The sequence below is a fragment of the Silurus meridionalis genome, chromosome 22, assembly GCF_014805685.1.
Source record: "Silurus meridionalis isolate SWU-2019-XX chromosome 22, ASM1480568v1, whole genome shotgun sequence".
NCBI lineage: Eukaryota > Metazoa > Chordata > Actinopteri > Siluriformes > Siluridae > Silurus > Silurus meridionalis.
Window position 1 is genome coordinate 1,669,819 of NC_060905.1, and position 26,728 is coordinate 1,696,546.

The following is a 26,728-nucleotide window of genomic DNA, read 5'->3' on the forward strand; positions in this document are numbered from 1 at the left end:
CAAGGTCAGAAGTGAACACTCACGTGGTTCATGTGCGGTAACCACTAGAGCACACCGAGGCACAATGTCTGAACCGCAACAGATATTACTTCATTAAAAAAGGAGTAAACAACACTACAAAACTCTTGCCTGTTTTTTTATATTGTTTCAGTTGATGTTCTGAAAAGTTCCCATTAGGGGTCTCCACAGCGGATCATCCATCTCCACACCCCCCTGTCCTCAACATCTGACTCTCTCACACCAACTACCTGCATGTCTTCCCTCACCACATCCATAAACCTCCTCCTTGGTCTTCCTCTTTTCCTCCTTCCTGGTGTCTCCATCCTCAGCATTCTCCTACTGATATACCCCATGTCCCTTCTCTGCACATTTTCAAACCATCTCAATCTCACCTCCCTCACCTTGTCTCCAAAACTTACTACATGTGCTGTCCCTCTAATAAACTCATTTCTAATCCTGTCCATCGTCGTCACTCCCAACGAACATCTCAACATCTTCAGCTCTGGCCAGCATATGAACACTAACAGGTCTTGCCAACAAAACAAGTGAAGAAGTGGAAGATGTGGAAATTGATATCTGGAAACACCTACTGGGATAAAAGTCGATTAAAGGCATAATAGTTTTCACATATTACCTAGAGTGAGGAATATATACTGTAAATACCTTAAAGGCAGCAATGGACCAAGCCGACATGGTAAATACACACTTCTGTACAGTGTTGTGCTCGTTACTAAGAAATAGTAACTAGTTACAGTTACTCGTTACTTCATTCAAAAAGTAACTGTTACTTTGTTGATTATTTACACCAAAAAGTAATGCGTTACTGTTAAAAGTAACTTTTTAGTTACTTTTTTAAAGAACCTTCTTTAATGTTCCCATTAATGCCCTTTTATGTGTTATGGTCTACAAACACAAAACTGACTTACACACAAAGTCATTTTTAAACACTATTTTATTAAAGTCAGAGCAGCACAAACTGAATATATCACAAGGATTTCTGAAATAAAGAACAAAACAAGCTGAATAATATATTCACAATCAAAAACTAAAGTGGCTTCTGCTGTTGTGTTGAGCTCTTAAACATGTTCCTTTCACAGTATTGCAGTAGATACGAGCTTCGAACCAGAAAGACACAGCTTACATTTGACTAAATAGTTTTTGTCTTTATACTCATCTAAAGTGAAATAATGAGCATATTTCCACTTTGAGAAACTTGTCTTGCTCTCGCCTCGACTTTATTTTTAAAAGTAATGCATTACAGTATTAGTTACTGTCAAAAGTAACGTGCTACTGCCCAACACTGTATATATATATATATAAAGGGGTTTTAAATTAGTAATCATTTTAACATTCAAGTTAATGTTTTATGTCCCTATTTAAATGTTAGCAGATAGATAGATAGATAGATAGATAGATAGATAGATAGATAGATAGATAGATAGATAGATAGATAGATAGATAGATAGATAGATAGATAGATAGATAGATAGATAGAAAAAACTTTATTGTCATTGCATAGTACAGGTACACAGCAATGAAATGCAGTTTGGCATCTACCAGAAGTGCAAAAATGTAGCAATCGTGCAAAAGTGCAGATAAACATGTATCATATTACAGCATGTGATAAAGTGATAAATATGAAGCATTTGTACAGTGAATAAATATAAAGGCAGTAACAGTGCAGAGACGTGTGGATATCATTAAGAAGTAAATATGTTATACTGACCATTTTATATATATATATATATATATATATATATATATATATATATATATATTTTATGTTAATTCTAAAATAAAATTCGAACATTTCCATCTCTTTGATCTCGTGTATAATGAATGTGATCAGATGACACTGTTGTATATTATGCAAAATCTTTTGATCCATTTTAGATCAAATTCATCAAACACTAGCACCCACACAGTGATCTGGTCTTTATAACAAACTTCAGGAACAAAAGTCTTTGCTTTATTTCCTATTTAAAAGGTTACAGGACAGTGAGAAACTACATTTCACACATTTGTTATTTTTATACAAATCCACATTAATACAGTGTATTGAATGTAGTGTCCAGATACATTTTGTAGCTGAATGCAGCAATTCTGCTAAAATGCCAATGCAGTATACACAGAATCATCTACACTTTTATTCTCTTCAGCAATTTCAGCGTATAAATAAACCCACTCCTCTGAATGATGAAATTGTTATTGCATACACACATTTGACTATTTAACTGGCTGTTGTACATTTTCATGCAATAATGTTTAACTCTAACATGCTTAAATGCTTATTAAGAATTTTGTCTGAGAATTATTTCCCTCTGTTTTCTACAAGAATAAAACAGATCTATATACACAGTACTTTGGCCAATTTAGAGATGAATTTCCTTTGTCCAGATGAAGGCTCTCCAGTTTGGCTTGAAAGAGGAAAATCCAAAGAAATCTTAAAGGAAATCCAGCTGAGTGACGAGGAGTCTGGACATTTTATCTGCTTTACACTACACAACAACATACACACAATATCAACAATTTTACTTCTGCAATACATTTTTAAAATTCATAAACAAGTTTAATTTCAATAAACTTATTTTCTTTCTAAATATTGTAATTGATTAAATTAGTCTTTTTAAAGTCAGAATGTTAGCCACTTAAGTTTTTGCCCATTTACCACTCAGTATATTGTTTTTAAAGTTGTTCCATTGATATGCACTTCCAAGTGCTCGCAGAATTTTTAAGATTATGCCACACTTTGTCCACCAGATGTCTCCATTCCCTACTTTTTTCCACTGTACTTTTTAAAGCGAATCATCGCCACCTGTGTTTCATTTCTCTGTGAATTTTGCATTTAAGACCCAACATGTAAGTTTTTGTTTTTACATTCTTTGTTTTTTTGTTTTGTTTTTTAAGGAATTGTTAAATTATTTTTTTCTCCCTGCAGGTGAAAAAGTACAAAAAAAATTAATTTTGTAAAAGTTTAGAGAAGTCATATGTTTTTCCTTTTTTCAATGCCTAATTCTTGTTTCCAATAACTTGATTTTGTAGCTGGATGCAGTAATTTTGCTAAAATGAAGACTTTTTGTAAATAAATGATGAATGGTGAAATATACTTGCATGCACACATATGACTATTTAACTGGTTGTTATAGCTCCTGATGCAGTGATGTTTAATTCTTACACGTTTTCTACAAGAATTTTGCAAATGTTCTGGACTGAAAAATCTAGAAACTTTGAGCAATGTAAAGATAAAATACCTGTGTCCAGATGAAGACTCTCCAGCTTTAAAATAAACAGGAAAATCCATAGATGAATCACTCATCATTGAAGAACGGCTGGGTGATGGTGAGTCTGGCCTTTTTTTCTGCGTTACACTACACAACAACATACACACAATATTAACACCATAACCCTCCAGATGACTGCAAATCCTCAGTCAAGGCAACTACACTGATATCAAATCCAGTTTTCCAGTATTTGGCCCAAGGTAATTTTGCTCCCAGCTTCAAGGAGAACCACCTGAATTCAGAAACACCTCATGCAGCCACTGAACACATGCATCTGGGCCATGTTTAAATCACAAATAAAGGATGTTACATAATGTATGCACTTGTGGCCTAAACCCCACCAGGCATGCTGTTCTGGGTTAAATTATCTTGAGGCTGATCCTGTCCCAAGTGTTATCACCCCAAACTCTAAGGTGGTGTCCTACTGTAGTCAGGTGGTAGTTTGAAATAGAAATCAAGCAGGTTCATGAACAAGAATTGGATCTGGGTGCTGCCTACTAAGCATTTGTTTGTGTAACTGTAGCATCAATACTTGATCAAACTTGATTAATAATATCTATTGTTCATTTGTTGACATGAGGTGTGGTGGGTGTAGACATGATGTCAGCAGATTGGATCTTAGGCATAGTGGACTGGGTCCAATGTAGATTGAAGTCTGCTCTTTGCAAAATAATTTTACATGTCAATACTAACTGTGAGATTTGATGGTATCAGCAACCACCAGACTGTGTACTCTGTTGCTAATATCTGTGCAGTTATTTTAATATTTTAATGCTAATTTTGCTTAAAGTCTGGGAGAACATTAACAGTGACAATATGCAAGATGGTCAACGGTCTGAGGAGTAGTATGGCTTGTACACTAATCATGTGGGTGTGTTCTAATATGTCCTCAGAGCTGTGTGCTCAGCCCACTGCTGTTCACTTTGCTGACTCACGACTGTGTAGCAATGCACAGCTCAAACCACATCGTCAAGTTTGCCGATGACACGACCGTGGTGGGTCTCATTAGCAAGAACGATGAGTCAGCTTACAGAGAGAAGGTGCAATGGTTAACAGCCTGGTGTGGAGCAAAAGACCTGTCTCTGAACATTGACAAAACCAAGGAGATGGTTCTGGACTTCAGGAGAGCACAGAGCGGCCATTCTCCACTGATCATCGATGGACCTCAGTGGAGATCATCAAGAGCACCAAATTCCTTGGTGTTCATCTGGCGGGCAACCTCACCTGGTCACTCAACAGTTTGGCCCTTGCTGTTCTTAAGGCCGTCTTGTCCCCTGATCTGAAGGCAGAGTCATTTTGTTTTAGCAGCACATGCACATTTGCAGTCATCCACGGCTTCTGATTGGAGCATGTAGTGATGGTCTTGGAGATGGTTACATCAACGCACTTGCTGATGTAGCTGGTCACTGTTGACGTGTACTCAAACAAGTTAATGGAATTGCCGTTGGTTGCAGCCTCTCTAAACATGTCCCAGTCAGTGCACTCAAAACAGTCCTGAAGAGCAGAAATGGCTCCTTCTGGCCAGGTTTTCACCTGTTTCAGAACCGGTTTAGAGCGTCTGATGAGCGGTCTGTATGCTGGAATTAACATAACAGAGCAGTGGTCTGAGTATCCGAGATGGGGGCAGGGCTCCGCACGATACGCACCGGGGATGTTTGTGTAAACAAGATCCAGCGTGTTCGCTCCTCTCGTTGCAAAGTCCACATGCTGATGGAGTTTAGGAAGCACAGTCTTGAGATTCGCATGGTTGAAATCTCCGGTGATAATAAACAACCAGTCGGGGTGAGCATTCTGCAGGTCGCTAATAGCGCCGTAGAGTTTACACAGTGCCTCCTTAGCATTAGCGCTGGGAGGAATGTACACTCTGACAATGTAAACAGTGCTGAATTCCCTCAAACAGTGGTGAATTCCCTCAAACTTCAGACGTCTCCTCTCCAGGCCACCGGCATCAGGTGAAACCGAGGGCTGGGGGCCTGGTCTTTGCGGCGGAGGTCACGAAGGTTATTGATGACATAATCATGCAGATTATTGGTTGCATGATGCCTGTACCATAGCAGTGTCTGGTGGTCGTACACATGAACACAGCTGACTCTGGTGTCCATGTTTTGTAAAAGGTCGGGTTGAATATGGTGAAAGCACCATTTTTGGATCTGGAGAGGCCGCTGCGAGCTGGGATGTTTTGAGACTGACTTTAGAGATTTTTGTAGTGTGAACTCCATGTATGGTGTAGCAACCAAATAAAAAGTCTTACCAGCCTTCTCACAAGGAGTTTGTGGTGATTCTGTTTTGATTGCTGTTTGTCTCTGTTTGTGGTAAACATTTAGTCAGCTGTCAGCATTATTTTATGATGTGTATAGTGCCATGAACGTTTTGTTCCCTAATTTTTGTTTTGCATATTTGTTGATGCTTAAAAGATTCAGATCATCAAGCAAATTGTTTATTACACAAAATAAATTAAAACACAAGTAAATACAAGATTCTTTTTTTGAAGGTAACAAGCTGTTCAAACCTGCCTGGACCTGTGTTAAAATGGAATTCCAAATATCAAAAACCCATGTCCTACAGAGTTTAAGGGTTTAGAAATAATTACCTGGGTCCAGTTGAGGACTCTTCATCTGTGTATATAAAAGGAGGATCCATAGATGACTCACTCTTCATAGAGACGCAGCTCAGTAATCTGTAGTCTGGTCTCTTTATCTGCGAGTGACTAAACAACAACACTATTTATTTTTTTAAATTACATTAATTGAAAAAGACAAACATGATGTCCTTAGAAGTTTGTAAAATCAGGTAAAAACAACCTCAGATGAATAGGAACACGACATAACAACCAAAAAAAAACATTTATAGTCTCTCACAAACACACAGACACACAAACATTGTTGGGTTACAATAGAGCTGTTGCTATCGATTATTTTAGTAATCAAGTATTTCTAGTGATTTTCATGCATGGAAAAGCACGTGTCTAGACAAGCAGGATCGAAATGTTGGTGCGCAGTCTTACCTTTTCTGGAATCAACGCGGTAATATGATAACAAGGCTTCTAAAAATATTTCTCTTCTCTCCCTCCCTCCCTTGTGCTCATTCGCTTTCGCTTTCTCCCCCTCTCTCTCTCTCTATATATATATATATATATATATATATATATATATATATATATATATATATATATATATATATATATAAAACAATATAAAAACTATAGAATTAAAAAAGGAATAATTAAAATAAAATATATAATAATAATAATAATAATAATAATAATAATAATAATAATAATAATAAAAAGGAAAGTCTCTCTTTGCACATGCGTTGGGGAAGGGTGAGTGTGGCATGCAAAGCGAGAGCAGTTGGTGTGTTGCCAATTTCTCAAAATAATCTTGTTTGTATTTGTGACCCAGACATTAAAGTTGCACAATCCAGGTTACTCTTAATGCCGATCCTAAGCCCAGATAAATGGGGAGGGTTGTGTTATGAAGGACATCCAGCGCAAAACGTGCCAAATCAAACACTACACAAACACTACACTCTTACTGTACTCTTCCTTCAGAATCCCCCCTACATCATTTCTCTTTCCATCTACACCATGATAGAACAGTTTAAACACCTCCAATGTTCCTGCTCTTACTCCCTTTCCACACAACATCTCTACCTTTCTCCTCTCCATCATATCAGCTCCCTCTCTCCCTTTACCGGTCATAGTACCAACCCGAACCTCCACTCTCCTCCACTTCTCCTTTCCCTGCTGTCTCTGTAGACGTCTTCCTCCTCTCCTTCTCCTCCTTCAGCCTACAGCAGCACAATTTAAACCGGTACCCTGTTGTTAATGATACCTGTGGTGGTCGTTGGTAACCCGGGCCTCGACCGATCCGCTATGAAATTCTGATTTGTGATTTGATTTGGCACATGTTTTACTGGATGTCCTTCATAACAAAACCCTCCACATTGATCTGGGCCTGAGACTGACATTGAGAGTCACCTGACTTGTGCAACCATAATGGCTGTGTTGAACAAGGAATATGAATATATATAATAACCCACCTTCCCTATGCAGATTTATATCCTCCATTCGTCTTTCACCACCTGTATTCAGATGGTCTGCACATGGAGGGATGTTTTAGTCATTTGGAAAGAAAATTGTGTCCATCATAAACAAGAGGAGAAAATCCAAGAGGTTGTGTTGTAATAAAGAAAATGATATTAAATGTGTTTGTACATTTTCTGATTTTGATTTAGAAATAAGTGCAACTCATTCTGAAAGTTTTAATATAAACATATTCCCCAAAATGCTTAACTGCTTTCTCTGTTGCAAAATGTTCATTTAACTGATACACTGAATATATAGTGTGCAGGTGAAGCATTTATGTAATAATAAAGACAATGAAATACATTTACTGTCGGTAAGATTATGAACAAAAGTGTTTGTCATCAGTAATAATAATCTATTCTTTTGAAATAGTGTTATAGAGAATTGAATTGGTCTGTTGGGCTTTCAAAAGCATGACACCAGTTCTATTTATATACTGTGTGAAAGCCAGCTGAAAGCACAGCTACGGTCAATGCATGTGACAGGGAAGTGGTAGCTGGGGGTGGAGGTGTTGGACCTCTGATCAGTAGGTCTTGAAGGTTCAAATCCTAGAAACTTTAATCTGCCACAGATGGGCACCTGAGCATGGCCCATAACCTTCAACAGCTGAATTTTATAAATAAGATAATTGTAAATGGCTCTGGATAAAGGCATCTGCTATATGCCACACATGCAAATGCACATAAATTTATGGTTGTAGCTCTTCGACATTGAGTGGTATCAGCACCAAGCAAAAATCCATAGCTGAAAACGACTCTTAAATATTATATATACTGACACAAAGGCTGTAAAAAGAAAAATACAAAATGCAAATTAAGTAAACAAAAGAAAAATCTAATTGTGACCTTTGGGGGTGAAGTCTGCAGGAGCCAAATATAGTGAGTCAGGTGGGTGAGGAAGTGGGATCATGTTAATTGTAAGCTGACGATCATCATGCACGAGTTGCTGAACGGTTTCAATATTTTTGAAGGTTGAGATTTTTAAAGGTGTTTCTGGTCTCTTGTCGTCTTCCAGTGATGTTCTTCCACTTTTTAAACGTGTGTTCCGCTCGAAACACCTTGATTGACTTGTTGCTGCTTCGCTGTATGTCACGTCAAACGTCTTTGTGGCAAATTCAGTTTCATGCAGAATTTCATGTTCGCTCTTTCTTCTAACTTGATGTAACGTGATGAAATCCCAGACATGTTAACACACGTGGGTCAGAACAGCACCAGTTACACCGTTAGTCTCCAACTTTTTGAGATCACCTTGTAATAACTATGCTCCGTCCAGATCTGCTTTTTTACCTAAGAAATATTTATTCACAAAAACTTTTGATAGTGACCCAATCACAGTTGATATCTCTAGGACATTGCTTATAAACCTCATAGCAGTAGCTGCAGCAAATGTACATTTAACATGGTAAAATGGCAAGCTTTATTTATATATATAAAATGTCAGCGTTTGACTGTGTGAAAAGCAGGAGCTCTAGAAGTATTTTGAAAGTCCACAAAACAGTGAAAAAACAAAATATTCTAAAGATTAGTCACCCAAAAGTACACAAATCAGAGCAAACGTAAGTCCATTAAAAAAAATTCTAACTTCTGAGGAACTTCTGAGGGTAAAAAAATAAGCAAAGTCTTTCTAGGGTTAGGGTTAGGGTTAGGGTAACCCTAACCCTAACCCTAACCCTAACCCTAGAACTGTGACCAAAAATAAAAAGGTATTCAGAGAAAGAATGGCGACATCTGGTGGAAAAATAAATTAAATATGTAAATATCTGAAAAGACTTAAGGCTGCAAAAAGGCTATGTTATGTTGGTGTAAAGTACTTTAAACATTTTTAATTTATTTGTGTTTATTTTGTGTGAGGCTGATTTTTATAAATTACTGACACCTCCTCCTCTGCCAGTTAGATGGGACTGGTGTACAGAACAATATCCAGAATGACTTGCTGCTTTAACGCTCCATATTCATTTGGTTTAATCCAAATTTCTGTTAAGCACAGTACAGTACTCCTGATCAGGAATATTAATATTTTATAATCAACACTGATAGTTAAAAGCCCAAACTACAAATCAAAAGTGCCAGCTGTGCATTAAGTTTAATCTAATACAATGCTAATAGTTTTCTAAGAAAAATATACTATGAATTTCTATATTTTGGTTTCAATACTGTGGACCCTGAGAGACGTCTCCATGCTGCTATCTGCTCCCTGGCCTTGGCTCTGGATTGTCACTGGATCACTAGGTCTGTTCTAAGACTGAGCTATACTGCAAGACATGAGAATTACACTTTCCCAAGTAACAGATGATCCTTGCATTTAGAATTACACCAAATGTTTATAAAATCTGTACTGCTACATCACATTGTGATGGGGCCAGAGCATATTATTGCATTGGACATTGCCTTTCTGATTTACACACCTCTGCACTGTTACTTTCTGTAACTTGACTAGGTTACAAAAACTTGCTACCCAGCACCATGGCTCCTGGTATACACATACACTTCTTTAGAATCTTTATGTGCTCTGGTGTTTCTTCTTTAACAACCAGCGGTAAAGTTATTATTCATTTCCATAGCAATTTTGTTAGCCCAACACCCACCCTCCTCCTGTCACAGCTGGACTTAGAGCCGTCCATGGCGGAGTACTTAACCCTTATGGGTGCTCAGTTGTGGTCATTGGGATAAAGGGCCCTGCTCAAGGGCCCAAGAGTGGCAGCCTGGTATGGCCGGGACTCAAACTTACAACACCCGGATTTAAAGTCCAGTGCCTTAACCACTAGGCTTCCAATGTTCTTTGCAATGTTCTAGTTCAATAAAATGTACAGCACAATGAGAAACCTTAAAATTTATTGTACAATAGAGTTCAATGCCTAATGCAGCTATTCGGTGACTTAATGAGAGACAGGAAGCTGGTTTATCTTTTTTAAAAGTGTTTCCAAATTAAAATTATTATCCCCTTTTCTCAAATATGGCATGGTGGGTCAAGTCAAAGGCCACCAGTGGCTAACTTTATCCTGCGGGTCATAGTTTGGGCGTCTCTGCTTTAAATATTTGTATAGATGAGATTTGTATATGTTTATCTAAAATACTTAAAATACTTAAGACTAAAGAGCTGCTGCTTTACTGAATCTCCTATTTTATTCCTGGTCAGATCAAGTTCTTTCAGGTGTGAGGTGTTTCATCTTAAAGCTGAAATCAGAGCAGCACAGCCTTCATCCGAGACACACATCACACAACATGTGGAGAGACAATCACTCACTCTTCGCACTATTTCTTCTGAATATGTTACAGGCCCCATGCAAAAGGTCGTGTGAGCAGATTAAAAAGTCCCTGTAGAAACAGGAATCAATGAGGATACAGGAGCAAATGTGTCACTGTGACACTGCTCCTTCACGCAAATCCTCAGTTCATTTTCAAAATAAGAGTCCTGATTTTTCTCATCAATAGACATTTCAAACGTTGCAGTTTTCAGCTCTCCATGAAATTGAACATATAAAATATATGTAACATAGATAGTATATATATAAAACGAAAAACAGGGTATAGAAAACAAACTTTTTTTCTTTCAAAATCACAATACCCATAATGTGTACATACTTTATGGTGTCACATCCTCCCCAACAAAATGAAATAGGCTCCAGTTACAAAAACTCACACAATTAAATACTCTTCAACACATTGCATCTATTTGTTTCAATATACTGGCATTGGATATGTGAATGGTCTGAATGTGTTCATGTCAGTGTAAGGTGAGATCTGAAAGGAGTGTGTCAAAGGATACGGTGTTGTCCACACAGGTAAGTATGGGACTGTATAAGCTGCTACATGATTGAGTGTGTTCTGGGGTTGTACTGAGGGTTGACCTAGTGTCTCATATGTGAACATGAACTTTGGTCTTCATTCCCGTGCAGATCGTCTTATGAATATCGGATCTTCTTCTGCTGGAAAGTCCCTTGCATCATTCATCTTTTGACTTTCCACTTCACTGTCTTCACTCCTTGGTTAGGATATGGAGCAGTGAACTGCTTCATCCATTGGCTGACTACTGCTTTGGAAATCTTCCCCTTGTAGTGACACTGACATTTGATCTTGTTCTCCACAGGCAGGTACTGGTGACAACATTTCTACCTAAAGATTCTCCTGATTTGGTTCTGAACTTGGTAGGTAAGTATTCTCTCTTCTAGGTTCTGTCCAACTAGCAGGAATCCTCATCCAACACTCTCCAGTATCACTCTCATCCGAATCAGTCTTTTCTCCTGCATGGTAAGCGAGCTCCTTGCCTTGTGTCTCTCTGTCCCTTTGACTGTTTTGCTTCCGCTTCACAGGTTTCCCAGGATCCAATGGAGTTTCCACAGGTAAGTCATTTACCAATAACAGCAGGTTTCGATGCAGAGTGCGTGTTCCCTTCTTGCTTCCATTTTCAGGGCTAACCTTATCCACCGGGTTGTCAGCTACTTGCTCTGTGACCACATAGATGTTTTTTCCCAGTATGGTCTGAGTTTTCCCGGACCTCCGTGCTCACTAAGATTTCTGACCAATACCCTGTCTCCGGGTCTTAGCACCTCTGACTTCGACTTGAGGTCGTACTGGGCTTTGCCTCGTGCACTTGCCTGCTTGCTGTTTTAACTTGCTATTTGGTATGCCTCACCCATTCTTCTAGCCCACTGTTGAGCAAAACCTTCATCAGGTAGAATGGAGAGTACCCAGTTGACTCATGACGAGTGCAAAATGTAGGCGTGTATAATCTGGGGTAGGTGATCTTTCCACTTTGCTTTTTCTTTGTCAGCCATTGTTCGGAGCATCTGGAGGAGAGTCCGGTTAAATCTCTCAGCTGGGTTCCCTTGAGGGTGATATGGAGATGTTCTTGAGTGACGCACTCCAGCCAATTGTCTGAGACTCTGGAACAGTGCATTCTCGAACTCTCTGCCCTGGTCGTGATGTAGCTTTCCAGGGTAGCCGAAGCGAGGGATGTAGTCACTGAACAACCGCTCAGCCGCTGTCCGTCCGGACTTATTTCTCGTGGGGTAAGCTTGAGCGAATCGTGTAAAGTGGTCTATGACAACTAATATATATTCATACCCTCCCTGACTCTGTTCCAGGTGCAGAAAATCGATGCAGACAAGTTCCATTGGCGAGCTGGAAGTTAAACTCCCCATAGGTGCTCGGACATGTGTCACTGTTTTTTTTGCTTTGATGCATGGGCACTTTTTAGTAATGTACTCCTCTACTTCTTTCTTCATGTGTGGCCAGTAGAACCTCTCCCTCATTAAGTGGATTACTCTTTCTTGGCCTACATGTCCCATCCTATCATGCAGGTACTCTAATGCCAGTTGTCTATACTTTGTTGGAAGTACATGCGGTTTTCTTCCAGCCACGTGCCGATACAGACACCCATCTTCCAAATACAGCTTGCTCCACTCTCTTAAGAGTTTCCTGGCTGGACCCCTCACACTTCTCCTACTGTCTTCATCCGGCACCTTATCTGTCTCTTTCATCTCCATTATCCTTAAGATCACTGGGTCATCCCTTTGAGCTTTGGCGAGTTTATCCTTGCTTACAGGCGGCAACAAGGGGGCAGAGAAAGATTGGTCCATGTTTGCTTGAGCCATATTCAGTGCTGCAATCCAAGCCACATCCTTCTTCCTAGCTGCATGAGTTCCATCCCAGATTGCTCGTATCACCTCTAGTGAGAGGTCCTCTGTGCACTCTGCAACATATTTCTTCATATCAAGAGTAAGGCGTGACAGCGTGTCAGCATCAATGTTGGCTTTGCCAGGTCGATGCTTGATATCGGAGCGAAAATCAGCCAGTTCTCCCACCCATCGATGGCCTACTGCATTCAATTTTGCCGTGCTCATGGTGTAGGTCAAGGGATTATTGTCGGTGTAGATGGTAAAGTAAGGGGCGTAAAACAAATAATCCCTAAACTTCTCGCACACCGCCCATTTTAAAGCAAGAAATTCCAGCTTCCCACTATGCAGTCGGTAACCCTTTTCAGCTGGAGAAAGGGTCCTAGAGCCGTATGCGATGACCCGCAACCTCCCATCCTGGAGCTGATATAGGATGGCCCCGAGGCCCCTTTCTGATGCATCAGTGTGCAGCATGAATGGAAGGTTGAAGTCTGGGTATGCCAAGACTGGGGGGTTTACCAGTATGTCTATTAGCAGGTTGAGGGTTTTCTGGTGTTCACTGGTCCATTCCACTGACGTTCGCGAAGTTATCTGGGGACCTTTTCTCTTTCCTGGGTTGTACTGGTTCTTTGTTGCCCCTGGCTGAGTCTGGAGTAGTTCATAGATAGGGTTGGCCACACGTGAAAAGTCTTGTATGAATGGGCGATAATATCCAAGGAATCCAAGGAGTCTCCGCACCTCTCCAACAGTCTGGGGTCTGTGACTCTTCAGTGCTATCACTGCCTCAAGATCGTGAGGGTCAATCCTTACCCCATTGGCCGACACCAAACGACCCACATACCGGACTTCCTGGCGAAAGAGTTCACACTTCTCAGGCCTTAATTTTACTCCGTGGCGCCTAAGAGTCTGAAGGACTTTTCTGATTACTCCTACATGTTCCTCAAATGACCTGGCGTAACACAACACATCATCAAGGTATGGAGCACAGCACTCATCCCTGAGGTCATCCAGCATCCCCTCCATGCTGCGTTGGAATGCCGCTGGTGCATTGGACAGGCCAAAAGGGATTCTTACCATGCTAAACCAAGAATACCCTCCCAGGGTGTCGATCAGGTCTTGAATCCTCGGCAAAGGGTGTCTGTCTGGTACGGTCTTCTTATTAAGGAGGCGGTAATCCACACACAAACGCAGTGACCCATCCTTTTTCCGAACACAGACTACTGGTGCCGAGATGGGGGACTTAGATTTCACAATCCACCCTTTCGCTAGGAGGTCTTGGATGTAATCCTTTACTTCCTTGAACAAGGGTTTGGGTATTGAAGAATAGGCACGTTGTACTGGTATGTCATCATTGAGGTTGATCACTGTGCTCAGGCGTTTGTACAAAACTAACCAGATTCTTGGCTTCCTCACTCGATACTGCTATTGCACTGGAAAGCAATGAAACTAAAGTAGGAACTAAACGCTCTGGTTGGCCCTGAATTAGCTCTTCTACCACATTAAAGCAAGCAGCGGCCTCTCAATTGGGATATGGCTCACCAGAAAAGGGACATTAATTGAGAGGTCGGGGTTGTTGTTTCCTTGTAAGTTGACTGTAATGACAGCCCACCCATCAAAGGGTATTAGATCTCCATTGATGGCATAAACTTCTAACTGCTCTGTCATTCCCATTAGCTCCACTAGAGGCCTTACGTCTACAGTGGGTAAGTATTTGTCTTTCCAGATTCGATCGATCATGCTTACTTGAGCCCCGGTATCAAGCAGAGCAGTCACCGCAAGGCCATTGAAGTTACACTGAGCCAGGGCTTTTTTCCCTATCAATTTAACAATAGTTTCCTTCTTAGTTCCAGGTGGTGATGGACTGTCAATTTGCTGATACCTTCCTTTCTCACAGAGGGTTTGGTCTTTATAGCAGGGAGACATTGTTGTAGGTTTACATTTTACAGAGTCAGGTTTGATCCCTAAAATGGAGTCCTCAGGGTTTTGGGACATACAAGGCTCGGTCACTGGTCGTCCCCTGGCAGTGCCTGTTTCCCGTTTCCCTGCAGTTTCTGCTTCCGGAGACATCCTTGAGCCCGGTGCCCCACTTCGCCGCAGAGAAAACAATGAGTGCAGTTCTGTTGACCAGCTTCAACACACCTGGGGCAACCTCTGAGTTTTGCTCCTCGCTTTGGGGGGTGGTCTCTTGTAAAGCATTGACAGGTGTGTTCAGGTTGTGGCCTTAGTGTCAATGCGAGCAGTTAGTTGTATGATTGGGCGTTTTGATTTTCTGAGGTGGCTCTTCTGTCAGGTTCACTTTCAAGTTGGGCAGAGCTTGCATTGCTTTGTTTGGGACGAGTTATTGGACCCAATCTTCGTGCTCGCTCGTTTTCATCATTCGTGATTTTCATTACATTTCTCACAATTGCCTCATCTGTGATATTGTGGTCAGCCAAAAGGGGTTTGAGCTCACTCCTGACGTCTTTATACTTGTGCCCCAGGCCCTGATACACAGTGTGAAGAAACACATCTTGGATTGTGGCTGGGCTGTATCTCACATCAGTGTAAGACTGTTTGATAGCAAAGAGTATTTTCTGCTTAAGGCCTATTGCCCTGTACAGGAACTGTTGAGGTGTTTCGGTCTCCATCTGTTTTGCACACATAAATTCCTGAAATAACTCTGTGCTGCTTTTGTCCCCTAGGTGTGACTGAAGAAACCTCTTAAGTTCTTCCACTGTCATATTTTCCTTATTCATAATCATTTCTTTGAAGTTACCTGGTTTAATTGCACGTAGTATTCCCCTGACTAGTTCAGCTTCACTGAAATTCTCTTTAACTCGGTCATCAATCTGTCGACACACACTGGCATATGTTATGTCAGATGCATAGTCACCAATTAGCCCTCCTTGTATCTTAAATTCACGACGCTGCAGGTAGGAGAGGTCTCGTAACGAAACTACTTTTTCAGAGATCCCCTGTGAGGTGCATTCAAGAATCTTATTTATCGGCATGTCACTACTGTGTCTTACAGGTGGGCGTAAGTGTAAGGTGTGGTGTAAGATACTGAATGAGTTTTCTGCTCAGCTCTTCGAAATCTGCGTGTGTGACTGTAGGGTTATTATCTAACTCTCTAACTTTCCCTAAATCAGATTCAGTTTTGAGTGATTCTACATGCACAGTGTCTGAAGTGATCATGTGACCTGTGGAGGTGTGTATATGTGAAGTGGATACAGGTAAGACATTAACGTTACTCTCAACCTCACCATGACCCGGCGCTGCAGCACCATGCTCTAGTATAACAGCCTCTACAGTCCCTTGTAAAACCAAAAGTTCAGCCATACCTCTGTCCTCTGATTCTAACAGGTGAGTGCTGTACATGAAGGCATTTATGTATTCAAGACAGCCCTCTTGATCCTCAACGTCAAGTTCTGAGAAGTCCTTCCCTGGTATTGGACCGATGCTTTTGGCGACTTGGAACAGTTCAACAGAAGACAGGTTGAGTAAACTTTTCTTGATGTCCCACACCAGGCCCTTGCGTACTCGATCAGCCATGATGACCCCGTGCGACACTGCTCCTTCACGCAAATCCTCAGTTCATTTTCAAAATAAGAGTCCTGTAGAACATTGGGTTAATGTTCTGTTTAACATGCATTTGTATAAATGGGTATCCGTAGTGATGACGTCAGACGTATGCGTAAGCATTGGTGGTGATATAGAGAAAAGGCACATTGGAAGAGGATGGATAAACAAAGTTCGCAATAAAGGAGTTTGGTTGTGTTAACCTCGCGAGTGTGACCGTCATTTAAACAAGTCCCGATTTTTCTCATCAATAGACATTTTAAACGTTGCAGTTTTCAGCTCTCCATGAAATTGAACATATAAAATATATGTAACATAGACAGTATATATATATATATATATATATATATATATATATATATATATATATATATATATATAAAGAAAAACAGGGTATAGAAAACAAACTTTTTTTCTTTCAAAATCACAATACCCATAATGTGTACATACTTTAGGGTGTCACAAATACATAGAATTAGGAACTTCATCACTTCCAATAAAATTGTAATCGAAGGTACTGAATAGAGCAGTCCCTATAACTATACTCCAAAATGATGGATTTTTGCAAAAGAAAATTTTGAGCCACACATTACAGTCTTACTGAGGCCATGGTGTTAACCAGGGGTGTCAAACTCAACTGCACAGGGGGCCAAAACGTAAAGCACCCTTTAGGTCATGGGCCGAACAGGATAAACATTTATTGAACACACTAAAACAATGTTTTTTGAACATAAATATGAATAAAAACAGACAGGAATATTATTCCAGAATAAATCAATTTAAACTTTAAATAAATTTAAATATTTTGCTCTCCATAAAAATCTCTCCTGTCAAAATGATACAAGTTAGAAATATGAACATGCTGCGAAAAAAACCCTGAACAAATCAATAACAATTGTGCTTTTAAGTAAACGTTCAAATAACAACAAATCAAAACAATCAGATTTCTTTGCTCTTATGCCATTTTATTAAAAATAATCTCAAACTTTAAATAACTTAAAATATTTTGCTCTCCATGAGTCTGATTTCTCCTCTGTTTTCACACCAGCTTCACTTTGATTTTGCTCTGGTGAAAAACGTCTGCTGAAATGTCAGATTCTTCTTTAACTCTTCTACTTTCTGTATCTTCTGCTCTGCATACAGGTTTTTTAGCTTCTCCTGATGTTTTGTCTCGTAGTTCCGTCTTAGATTCAATTCCTTAATTACAGTCACATTCGCTCCACTAATAACACACACGTGTTTACCGCCAGTGTCAGTAAACATCTACTCAGAATCCACTTTTCTCTTCACCACTGTGAGGCGCTGTTTCACATCAACTGTACAATAGGGTTAAATACATCAACAGAAGCTCGACTTGATTGACGCTGGAATGTTCTGAAGCGCTGATAACAAACTACAGATCCCATAATGCAGCGTATCAGCTGCCTTACCGAAGCTAGACTACCTACCACTTCATCTAACTCACTCCAGAATCACTTCATTCTTTCTCCTAAAAAACACAAGTTGAGTTATTACCAAAAAGTTCTTGTTAGTGTTAAGACGGTTTTCACACTGTTTCACACACACTCCTTTGTCTGTTCAGTGTCTATAGAATACTTATCTGGGCTCACACATCTCCGGCTAGTATATCCTCTTGTCTAAACAGGAAACAACTTTAGTCAGCCTTTTCTCTGTGATGTGTATATATACATTCTGCTGCCTGCAATAAACGGAAGAAGATAATTTGCTGCATTCTGTGTGCTGTGTGATTCTTCCCTGAATTAAGAAAGGCACTACGGGCATCGCAGGTCGTATGGAAAACCTCTCCAAGAATTAAGTTGCGTTTGGGCATTAAAAAATCTAACACTGAGTGAACTTCTTTACCAGTATGATCCTCCACGCCTACTTAGATTAAAAGGTGCTGGCTATCTGTTGGTACCTCAAATAATGAAGACTACAGCAGGGGCAGATGTTTCTCTTATAAACCCCACAGTTATGGAACAACCTTCCAATCAGTGTTCGGGACTCAGACACAGTCTCAGTGTTCAAGTCGAGGTTGAAAACTTATTTATTTAGTGGAGTCTTTAGTCAGTAGGTGTTTGTGAGGTAAAGGAGCAGATCTGGAGGGATCATGGATATGGAGTGTTTGTTGAACTGGGATGTTTGTATGCTGTCGTCTCCTCACTTTCACACGTTCACTCGGGTTTGTTGACGGTGGTGTGGTGGGTCGTCTCTTATCCCAGAGATCCCTCATGTCTGTGTTACCTTCTGGTTCCCCCTTTTAGTTATGCTGCCATAGCGAGTCTTGCCGGAGTCCAAACTGCACAGTGACATTAACTTTCATACACCAATAGTTACACTTAATAATCCATATCCTTCTCTTCCTGTCACCCTCTTCTCTCTCTCTCTCTCTCTCTCTCTCTCTCTCTCTCTCTCTCTCTCTCTCTCTGGAGTAAGAACGGGCGCTTTAAGGATGGATTGGACTGTAGTTAATGTCAACAGTCTGCTACATTGATTTAGGACTACTTTTTGCTTTTGATCATCATCACTGTACCCCGCAACATCTTCAATCTGCTATAAATGGACATTCGGTGCAACCCAGATGGAGATGAGGTTCCCTCTTGAGTCTGGTTCCTCTCAAGGTTTCTTCCTAATGCCATCTCAGGGAGTTTTTCCTTTACCACAGTCGCCACCGGCTCGCTCATCAGGGACAAACTTACTTATAAAGAACATATTCACTTTTTATCACCACATTATCTGTGTAAAGCTGCTTTGAGACAATGTTCTTTGTTAAAAGCGCTATACAAATAAACATGAATTGAACTGACTTGTACTGTAATGAATAGACATTCGGTATTGTTGTCTGGTTCCTCTTTAGTTTTTATGCTCATGAAGTCTCAGGAAGTTTTTCCTTTACCACAGTTGCCACTGGCTCACTTATTAGGGACAAACTTATAGGCACTAAACCTGTACATTCTTTTATAACCACTTTATCTGTGTAAAGCTGCTTTGAGACAATGTCTATTGGTTATAGATACAAATACAAATTATTTAAATTGAATTCAATCGAATTCAATTCTTGTGTTTTTGCCTTGAGTTTACCTAGAAATAAAACAACATGCATGCATGTGTCTAAAAAAAAACCCATAAAACACTGTGCACACAGCAACTGTACATATTACATACACTGGCGATCAAAATTAGAGAATAATTTATAAACAATTGAACAATTCTGAAATAATGTCATCTTCACTGCTCAACAGTTGAAGGAGTTTGTGTCCTGTCTATACCATGCTACCAGAACACCTTTTCCACAAATTAACTAAGGCATTTAAAAAAAAAAACCATTATTTTGCAGAAAACACACTGATCAAAATTAGAGAACACTTTTAGATACCTCCCAGTTATTGGTGTTAATCTGGTACCTGGTGCTAATTTCCTTAATTATCTGTAAACCCCTATTTAACTGGCAGCCTAACTTCCAGTTTCACTGACTCTGCAAGATGGTGGGCCGTTCTAAAGTGACTGAAAGCCTCCGGCAGCAGGTTGTCCAGATGAAGGCCAAAGGGATGACCCTATCAGCCATAGCAAGACAAGTTGGTCGTTCCAAATCTGTGATTTCAAGAATATTTAATCTTTACAACATCACAAACTCATTCAAGTCCGCCAAGAAGGCTGGTCGTCCACGGAAGACAAATACAAGAGAGGACAGGATACTGCAGGGGTTCTCAAAGGGCAATCGTTTCCACACTGCAGCTGGAATTGCTCACCAGTTCAGCGCTGAACAGGGTAAGGATCTGTCTTGTCATACAGTGTCTCGACGTTTAAGAGCATTTGGACTGAAAGCCACTCTGCAGTGACCAAACCTCTCATTAGCAGAAAGAATCAAAAGACTAGACTAAGCATGTTGTGTGGACAGAGAAGAACTGGTCCAAAGTTCACTTCAGTGATGAAAGCAAGTTTAATTTATTTGGGTCCGATGGGAAACATTATGTTCGGCGACCAACTGGAGAAAGACTGAACCCAAAGTGTGTAAAGAAGTCAGTGAAAAGTGGAGGAGGAAGTGTCATGGTTTGGGGCATGTTTTCTGCAGCAGGAGTTGGGATATATATACAATTATATTCAGGTCATTGTACAATGTGAGGGGAAAAAAAGTGTAGATATTGTGCTTATGAAAAAGCCACATTTCAGTCAAATGCCTTATCTGGGTTCTGCATCAGGTGAAAATCCTTCACAACCTAGAAATGAAGAAAATGCATAATGTTTATATTCAAGCTGACTAGTTAACCAGAGGTATGGAATATCATTATTATTATTAAATAGACTTCTATTTTATAAAGAAATAGGGGCATGCTACTTTTTCAACAAAAAATACCAAACAATAATTATGAATTTATTTTGGATAAACGTTTATCTGAAATCTTTAAATCACCTCAAATTCTGTAGTTTAAGACCGAAGAGCTGCTTCTTCTCTGAGTCTCCTAGTTTATTCTCAGTCAGATCCAGTTCTTTCAGGTTGGTAAGATTTGATTTCAGAGCTGAATTCAAAGCAGCACAACCTTCATCTGAGAGGTCACATCCACACAACCTGGAGAAAAACAAAGGCATCACTCTTTACTCCCTATTAATAACTCTAATTGCAAAAAAGTTGGGACACTATGTAAAATGTAAACAAAAACAGAATGCAATGATTTACAAATCTCATAAACATATATTTTATTCATAATATATCACTGAAAACATATCAAATGTTTACACTAATGAAATTACAATTTTAATTTTGTGGCTGCAACAAGTGTAAAGAATTTTGGGATGGGGCAACAAAAGTCCTGGAAAAGTAAGTGTTACTAAAAAGAAACAGCTGGTGAAACATCTGGCAACTAATCTGGAGAATCTGTAGGTGGAATCTGTGTGCAAGGGACAGGGGCAAAAATCAATAATGGATGCCCGTGATCTTCGGGCCCTCAAGCCCTCATACTACACAGCTCAAGCTACCATTTCCAACCTTTGTTAAAAGGTCCATGTCCTCTGCCTGCAGGAGTCTGTTTGGGGCCACAGCATATTTTACACAAGGAAAATTGCAAATATGAAAACAGGGTAATGAACCTTTTGCAACAAAGCATGCTGGTCTCCATCCTCAACTCTGCACCATAAGCATGCTCTGCATCAATCTCTATCAATTAAAATGTAATCCTATTATCACAGATATAGTGGTTAAAAGTTCAGTGCACTTTTGATCAATACATTTTAACCACTGTGCTTATTATATTATAGTAACTAATCTTTCAGAAGAATTTCCTTCATTGTATACCCGAGCCTTTTCACCCTCCGTGGTCTGCTGGGTCAAAATGCCTACATGTCCAAGCTCACTAGTGTTAGTGTGAATTTGCAAAGGGAGGAAGAGGTTAGGATGTGTGAGGACTGGTTGACTTTGTGATGTATATTTAATGCTTTAAAGGTTGCCTGTCACTCCTGTGATCAGTTCCATTCGATCCATTTTCTTTCAGGTAGCTCAGCTCAGTATAACCAGTAAAAACCTAGAATAGGTGAGTAAAACCTGGAATAGGTGAGTAAATCCTGGAATAGGTGAGTAAAACCTGGAATAGGTGAGTAAAACCTGGAATAGGTGAGTAAATCCTGGAATAGGTGAGTAAATCCTGGAATAGGTGAGTAAATCCTGAATAGGTGAGTAAATCCTGGAATAGGTGAGTAAAACCTGGAATAGGTGAGTAAAACCTGGAATAGGTGAGTAAATCCTGGAATAGGTGAGTAAATCCTGGAATAGGTGAGTAAATCCTGGAATAGGTGAGTAAATCCTGGAATAGGTGAGTAAATCCTGGAATAGGTGAGTAAAACCTGGAATAGGTGAGTAAATCCTGGAATAGGTGAGTAAATCCTGGAATAGGTGAGTAAAACCTGGAATAGGTGAGTAAAACCTGGAATTAACTTTGTGATTTCAGGTCAGTTGGCACTGGGAGGTAATCCACGCCTTTAGTTTTAGCATAGGGTCTAGGAATTAAACTTTTAAACTTCGGTGGATATAATGTTAATGTATAAGCTGATGCATAAGCTAGATAATGCTTATGTGTAAGCTGGTTTGACATTCACTGCTAATGATTGAATAGATGATAAACTTTGGTAATTGAAGTAGGGTGGGTGTGAGGAGTCATCATCTGCCTGTGTAATGGAAACCCCAGGTGGATCTTTTGGATCATATTTTCCAGGTGGTTCACTGCTGCTCTTTAATTTAGAGGTCTGCATACTGAGCTTGTGCCAATAGTAGTTTTTTGCATGCACGCACACACACACACACACACACACACACACACACACACACACACACACACACACAGACAAAATGTGGCTCGCCAATTCCTCCAACATGTGCTATAGGCAGACTCTTATTCATCATTCACCACTATAAGAGAGGCATCTGATTGGCCCGAAATGTATTCTGCAGCAGGACAACGACCACAAATATACAGCCAATGTCTTTAAGAGCTATCTTCAGCATAGAGAAGAACATGGAGTTCCGGAAGATATATTTTTGGTCCCACAGAGTCCTGATCTCAACATCATCAAGTCTGTTGGTATTACAGAGGCAGAATGGTTTGAGGTGGCCTACATTGAGAGAAGATCTGTTGTTAGTTCTGCAAGATGTTTGGAACAAGCTACCTGCTTTGTTCCTTCAAAAACTGTGTGCAAATGTACCTAGAAGAAGTGATGCTATTTTAAAGGCAATTGAAGATCATTTAAAATGTGAGATGGAGTGTTCAAAGTGGTGCTCAATCTACAATTAAATATGATCAAATCAGTGCCGATCTGCTTTTAGTTCTCAAAACAAATTCAGAAAGAACATAAACATGGATTAAAATAAAATAATTTTCCTCCCCAAGATATTTGATGCTGCACCCAAACCTCTGCCCCAGTCTTCTAAAGAACAGATCATGTGACTTGATCTTACCTCAGTGTCTCCAGTTTACAGTAAGGAGTCTCTAGTACAGCTGAGAGATATTTCACTCCTGAGTCTTTAATTTTATTCCGAGACAGATCCAGTTCTCTTAAATACGAGGGGTTTGATTTCAGAGCTGAAGTCAAAGTAACACAACCTTCATCTGAGATGCCACAATACCACAACCTGCAGAAAGACAATGACACATTTTACTCTCTCACTTTACATCATTTGCATGGATTATTGCACATATCTGCAAGTCTTATGTTTCTTAATATAAGATAAAACCTCATTAAAAGTTATAAATGCAAACATGGTAAAAGCAGCTACAATATGTTTATATAAGATGTTCAAGTCAAATGATTTTTAATGTCAATTCAAGCATTCACAGTTGGTACAGTACAACATTCCTCTAGCGCTTAGGAGCTACAACAACATGTAATAACACAACAGGACACAAATCTAACATATTGAACTAAAAGCTACTTATTTTGTTTTGTCTACGCTTCATTAAAAGCTTTTTGGCTTTACATCAGTAGTTTAGCTGTCTCGACTCTGAATGTGCAATGGGGGAATGATGGTACTGAGAAGAGATGTTGAAAATCTCAGTGTGAACATCTGCTAGCTGGCATGCACATCCTTTGGCCACTCTGCTAGGAAAGTTATATGGTCTAGAAGTGTTAAAGTTCTCATGCTAGTTCTCTAAATATATTTCTTTGTCTGTTCAGTGTCTATAGAATAGTAACATTGTGAGTATGTAAGGTATACAGGAAGTCTTTATCTGGGTTCTCACATCTCCGGCTAGTGCAAACCCCGATTTCAAAAATGTTGGGACACTGTACAAATTGTGAATAAAAAATGAATGCAATAATTTACAATTCTCATAAACGTATATTTTATTCACAATAGAATATAGATAAAATATCAAATGTTGAAAGTGAGACATTTTTAAATATCATGCCAAATATTGGCTCATTTTGGATTTCATGAGAGCTACACATTCCAAAAAAGTTGGGACAGGTAGCAATAAGAGGCAGGAAAAGTTAAATGTACATATAAAGAACAGCTAGAGGACCAATTTGGAACTTATTAGGTCAATTGGCAAAAGAGTGGCAGGTCAGAGTGGCCGTGTCTCTCAGAAGTCAAGATGGGCAGAGGATTACAGATTCCCCCAATGCTGCGGTGAGAAATAGTGGAGCAATATCAGAAAGAAGTTTCTCAGAGAAAAATTACAAAGAGTTTGAAGTTCTCATCATCTACAGTGCATAATATCATCCAAAGATTCAGAGAATCTGGAACAATCTCTGTGCATAAGGGTCAAGGCCGGAAAACCATACTGGATGCCCGTGATCTTCGGGCCCTCAGACGGCACTGCATCACATACAGGAATGCTACTCTAATGGAAATCACAACATGGGCTCAGGAACACTTTCAGAAAACATTGTCGGTGAACACAATCCACCGTGCCATTTGCTGTCGCCGGCTAAAATTCTATAGGTCTCTATAGGCATTTTCTCTGGGCCAGGGCTCATTTAAAATTGACTGTGGCAAAGTGGAAAACTGTTCTGTGGTCAGACGTCATGACTGGGGGTTGCATGAGTGCGTGTGGCATGGGCAGTTTACACATCTGGAACTGCACCATCAATGCTGAAAGGTATATCTAAGTTCTAGAACAACATATGCTCCCATCCAGACATCGTCTCTTTCAGGGAAGATCTTGCATTTTTCAACATGACAATACCAGACCACTTACTGCATCAATTACATCATCATGGCTGTGTAGAAGAAGGATCCAGGTACTGAAATGACCAGCCTGCAGTCCAGATCTTTCACCCATAGAAAACATTTAGCGCATCATAAAGAGGAAGATGCGACAAAGAAGACCTGAGACAGTTAAGCAACTAAAAGCCTGTATTAGACAAGAATGAAACAATATACCTATTTCTAAACTTGAGCAAGATGTTTGCAGATTGTTATAAAATAGAAGAGGGGATGCCACAGTGGTAAACATGGCCTTGTCCCAACATTTTATATGTGTTGATGCCATAAAATTTAAAATCAACCTATTTTTCCCTTAAATTTATACATTTTCTCAGTTTAAACATTTGATATGCCATATATGTTGTATTCTAAATAAAATATTGAAATTTGAAAACTTCCACAGCCTTGCATTCTGTTTTTCTTCACAATTTGTTCAGTGTCCCAATTTTTTTGTTTGTATGTCTTCTTATCCAAACAGGAAACAGCTTTAGGTCAGGCTTTCTTTCCAATATGTATATATACTTGTCTGCTGCTTGCAATAAACCGAAGAAGAACATTGCTCCATTCAGTGTGCTGTGTGATTCTTCCCTGATCAGAAAAGCCACCATGAGTATCGTAGATTGTATGGAAAACCTTTCCAATAATTTTTTTTCAAGAAGTTTTGTTTGGGCATGATAAAAATCTAACAAGAAGCCTTCCATACCTCACATCAGGTATGGTAAAACACAGCACCTGTTCATTGGGAGGAGTTGTTAACCTCCAATGTCTGCTATTCAAGCCAAGCATGGAAGCTGTTCAGTACATCTGGAAGGGAGCCTGGATGCCTTGTCAATGTGAGTCGCTGCTGTCCTGGAAGTAGCTGTGAATTTTTTAGGGGGGTGCACATTGCCTCTACCATGGGCCAGGACAGTTTGGCCTTTGCTGTTCTTGTTGCCTGCTCTGAAAGCCGAGTTTTAGATCATTTATTGTTTCTGGTTAGAGTGTGAAATGATGATTTTGGAGACAGGGATCATTGATCATTGATGTGTTTGCATGCTCAAAAAAGTCTCCTGAAATGGCTCCTGATGACTAAGTTCTCATCTGCTTCAGAACCAGTTTGGAGCATCTGATGAGTTGTCCATGTGCTGAGATTAGCATACAGAGATGTGATTAAGTAGCCAAGGTGGGGCTGGTATCTGCCCGGCATGAGCAAGGGACCTTTGTGAAAAGAGGATCTAGCAGTTTAACCCCGATATTTACAAATTACATGCAAAGAGAATTTAAAGAGCAGTGACTTGAGATTTGCACAGTTAAAGTGGTTAAAAAAAATAAACAATCCATCATGGGGTGAATTCTGCAGTAGCATTAGTGCAAGGGCAAATGTACACTCAGATTACAATAGTAGGGGTGAATTCTTCTGGTAAATAAAACAGACTGCATCTAATTGTCATATTATCCCAATTCCAAAATAAGTTAAGACACTGTGTAAAATGTAAATAAAACAGAATGCAATGATT

At 39.7% G+C, this 26,728-nt stretch overlaps 1 protein-coding gene and 1 long non-coding RNA gene across 3 annotated transcripts in view; both read right to left on the reverse strand.

The window, feature by feature from the left end:
• Nucleotides 1-2,565: 2,565 nt before the first annotated feature.
• On the reverse strand, nt 2,566-16,471 carry LOC124376129. Of its 2 annotated transcripts, XR_006923777.1 has the most exons (4): nt 16,303-16,471; nt 7,323-7,379; nt 5,872-5,988; nt 2,566-3,368 (listed from the first exon to the last, which is right to left on the reverse strand). It is a non-coding gene; the product is annotated as an uncharacterized LOC124376129 (long non-coding RNA). The 2 variants fall into 2 exon arrangements; XR_006923778.1 differs by lacking the exons at nt 7,323-7,379; nt 16,303-16,471 and adding an exon at nt 6,286-6,371.
• A 4,084-nt stretch (nt 16,472-20,555) lies between these two features.
• The window catches only part of LOC124375844 (NLR family CARD domain-containing protein 3-like), a 63,122-nt gene continuing 56,949 nt past the window's right edge, over nt 20,556-26,728 (reverse strand). Inside the window, exons 22-24 of the mRNA XM_046834520.1 lie at nt 23,484-23,657; nt 20,952-21,107; nt 20,556-20,757 (exon numbers count right to left, since the gene is read on the reverse strand). Coding sequence (XP_046690476.1) covers nt 20,751-20,757; nt 20,952-21,107; nt 23,484-23,657 — 337 coding nt within the window. The 3' untranslated portion in view covers nt 20,556-20,750. The remainder of the gene's footprint in view (nt 20,758-20,951; nt 21,108-23,483; nt 23,658-26,728) is intronic.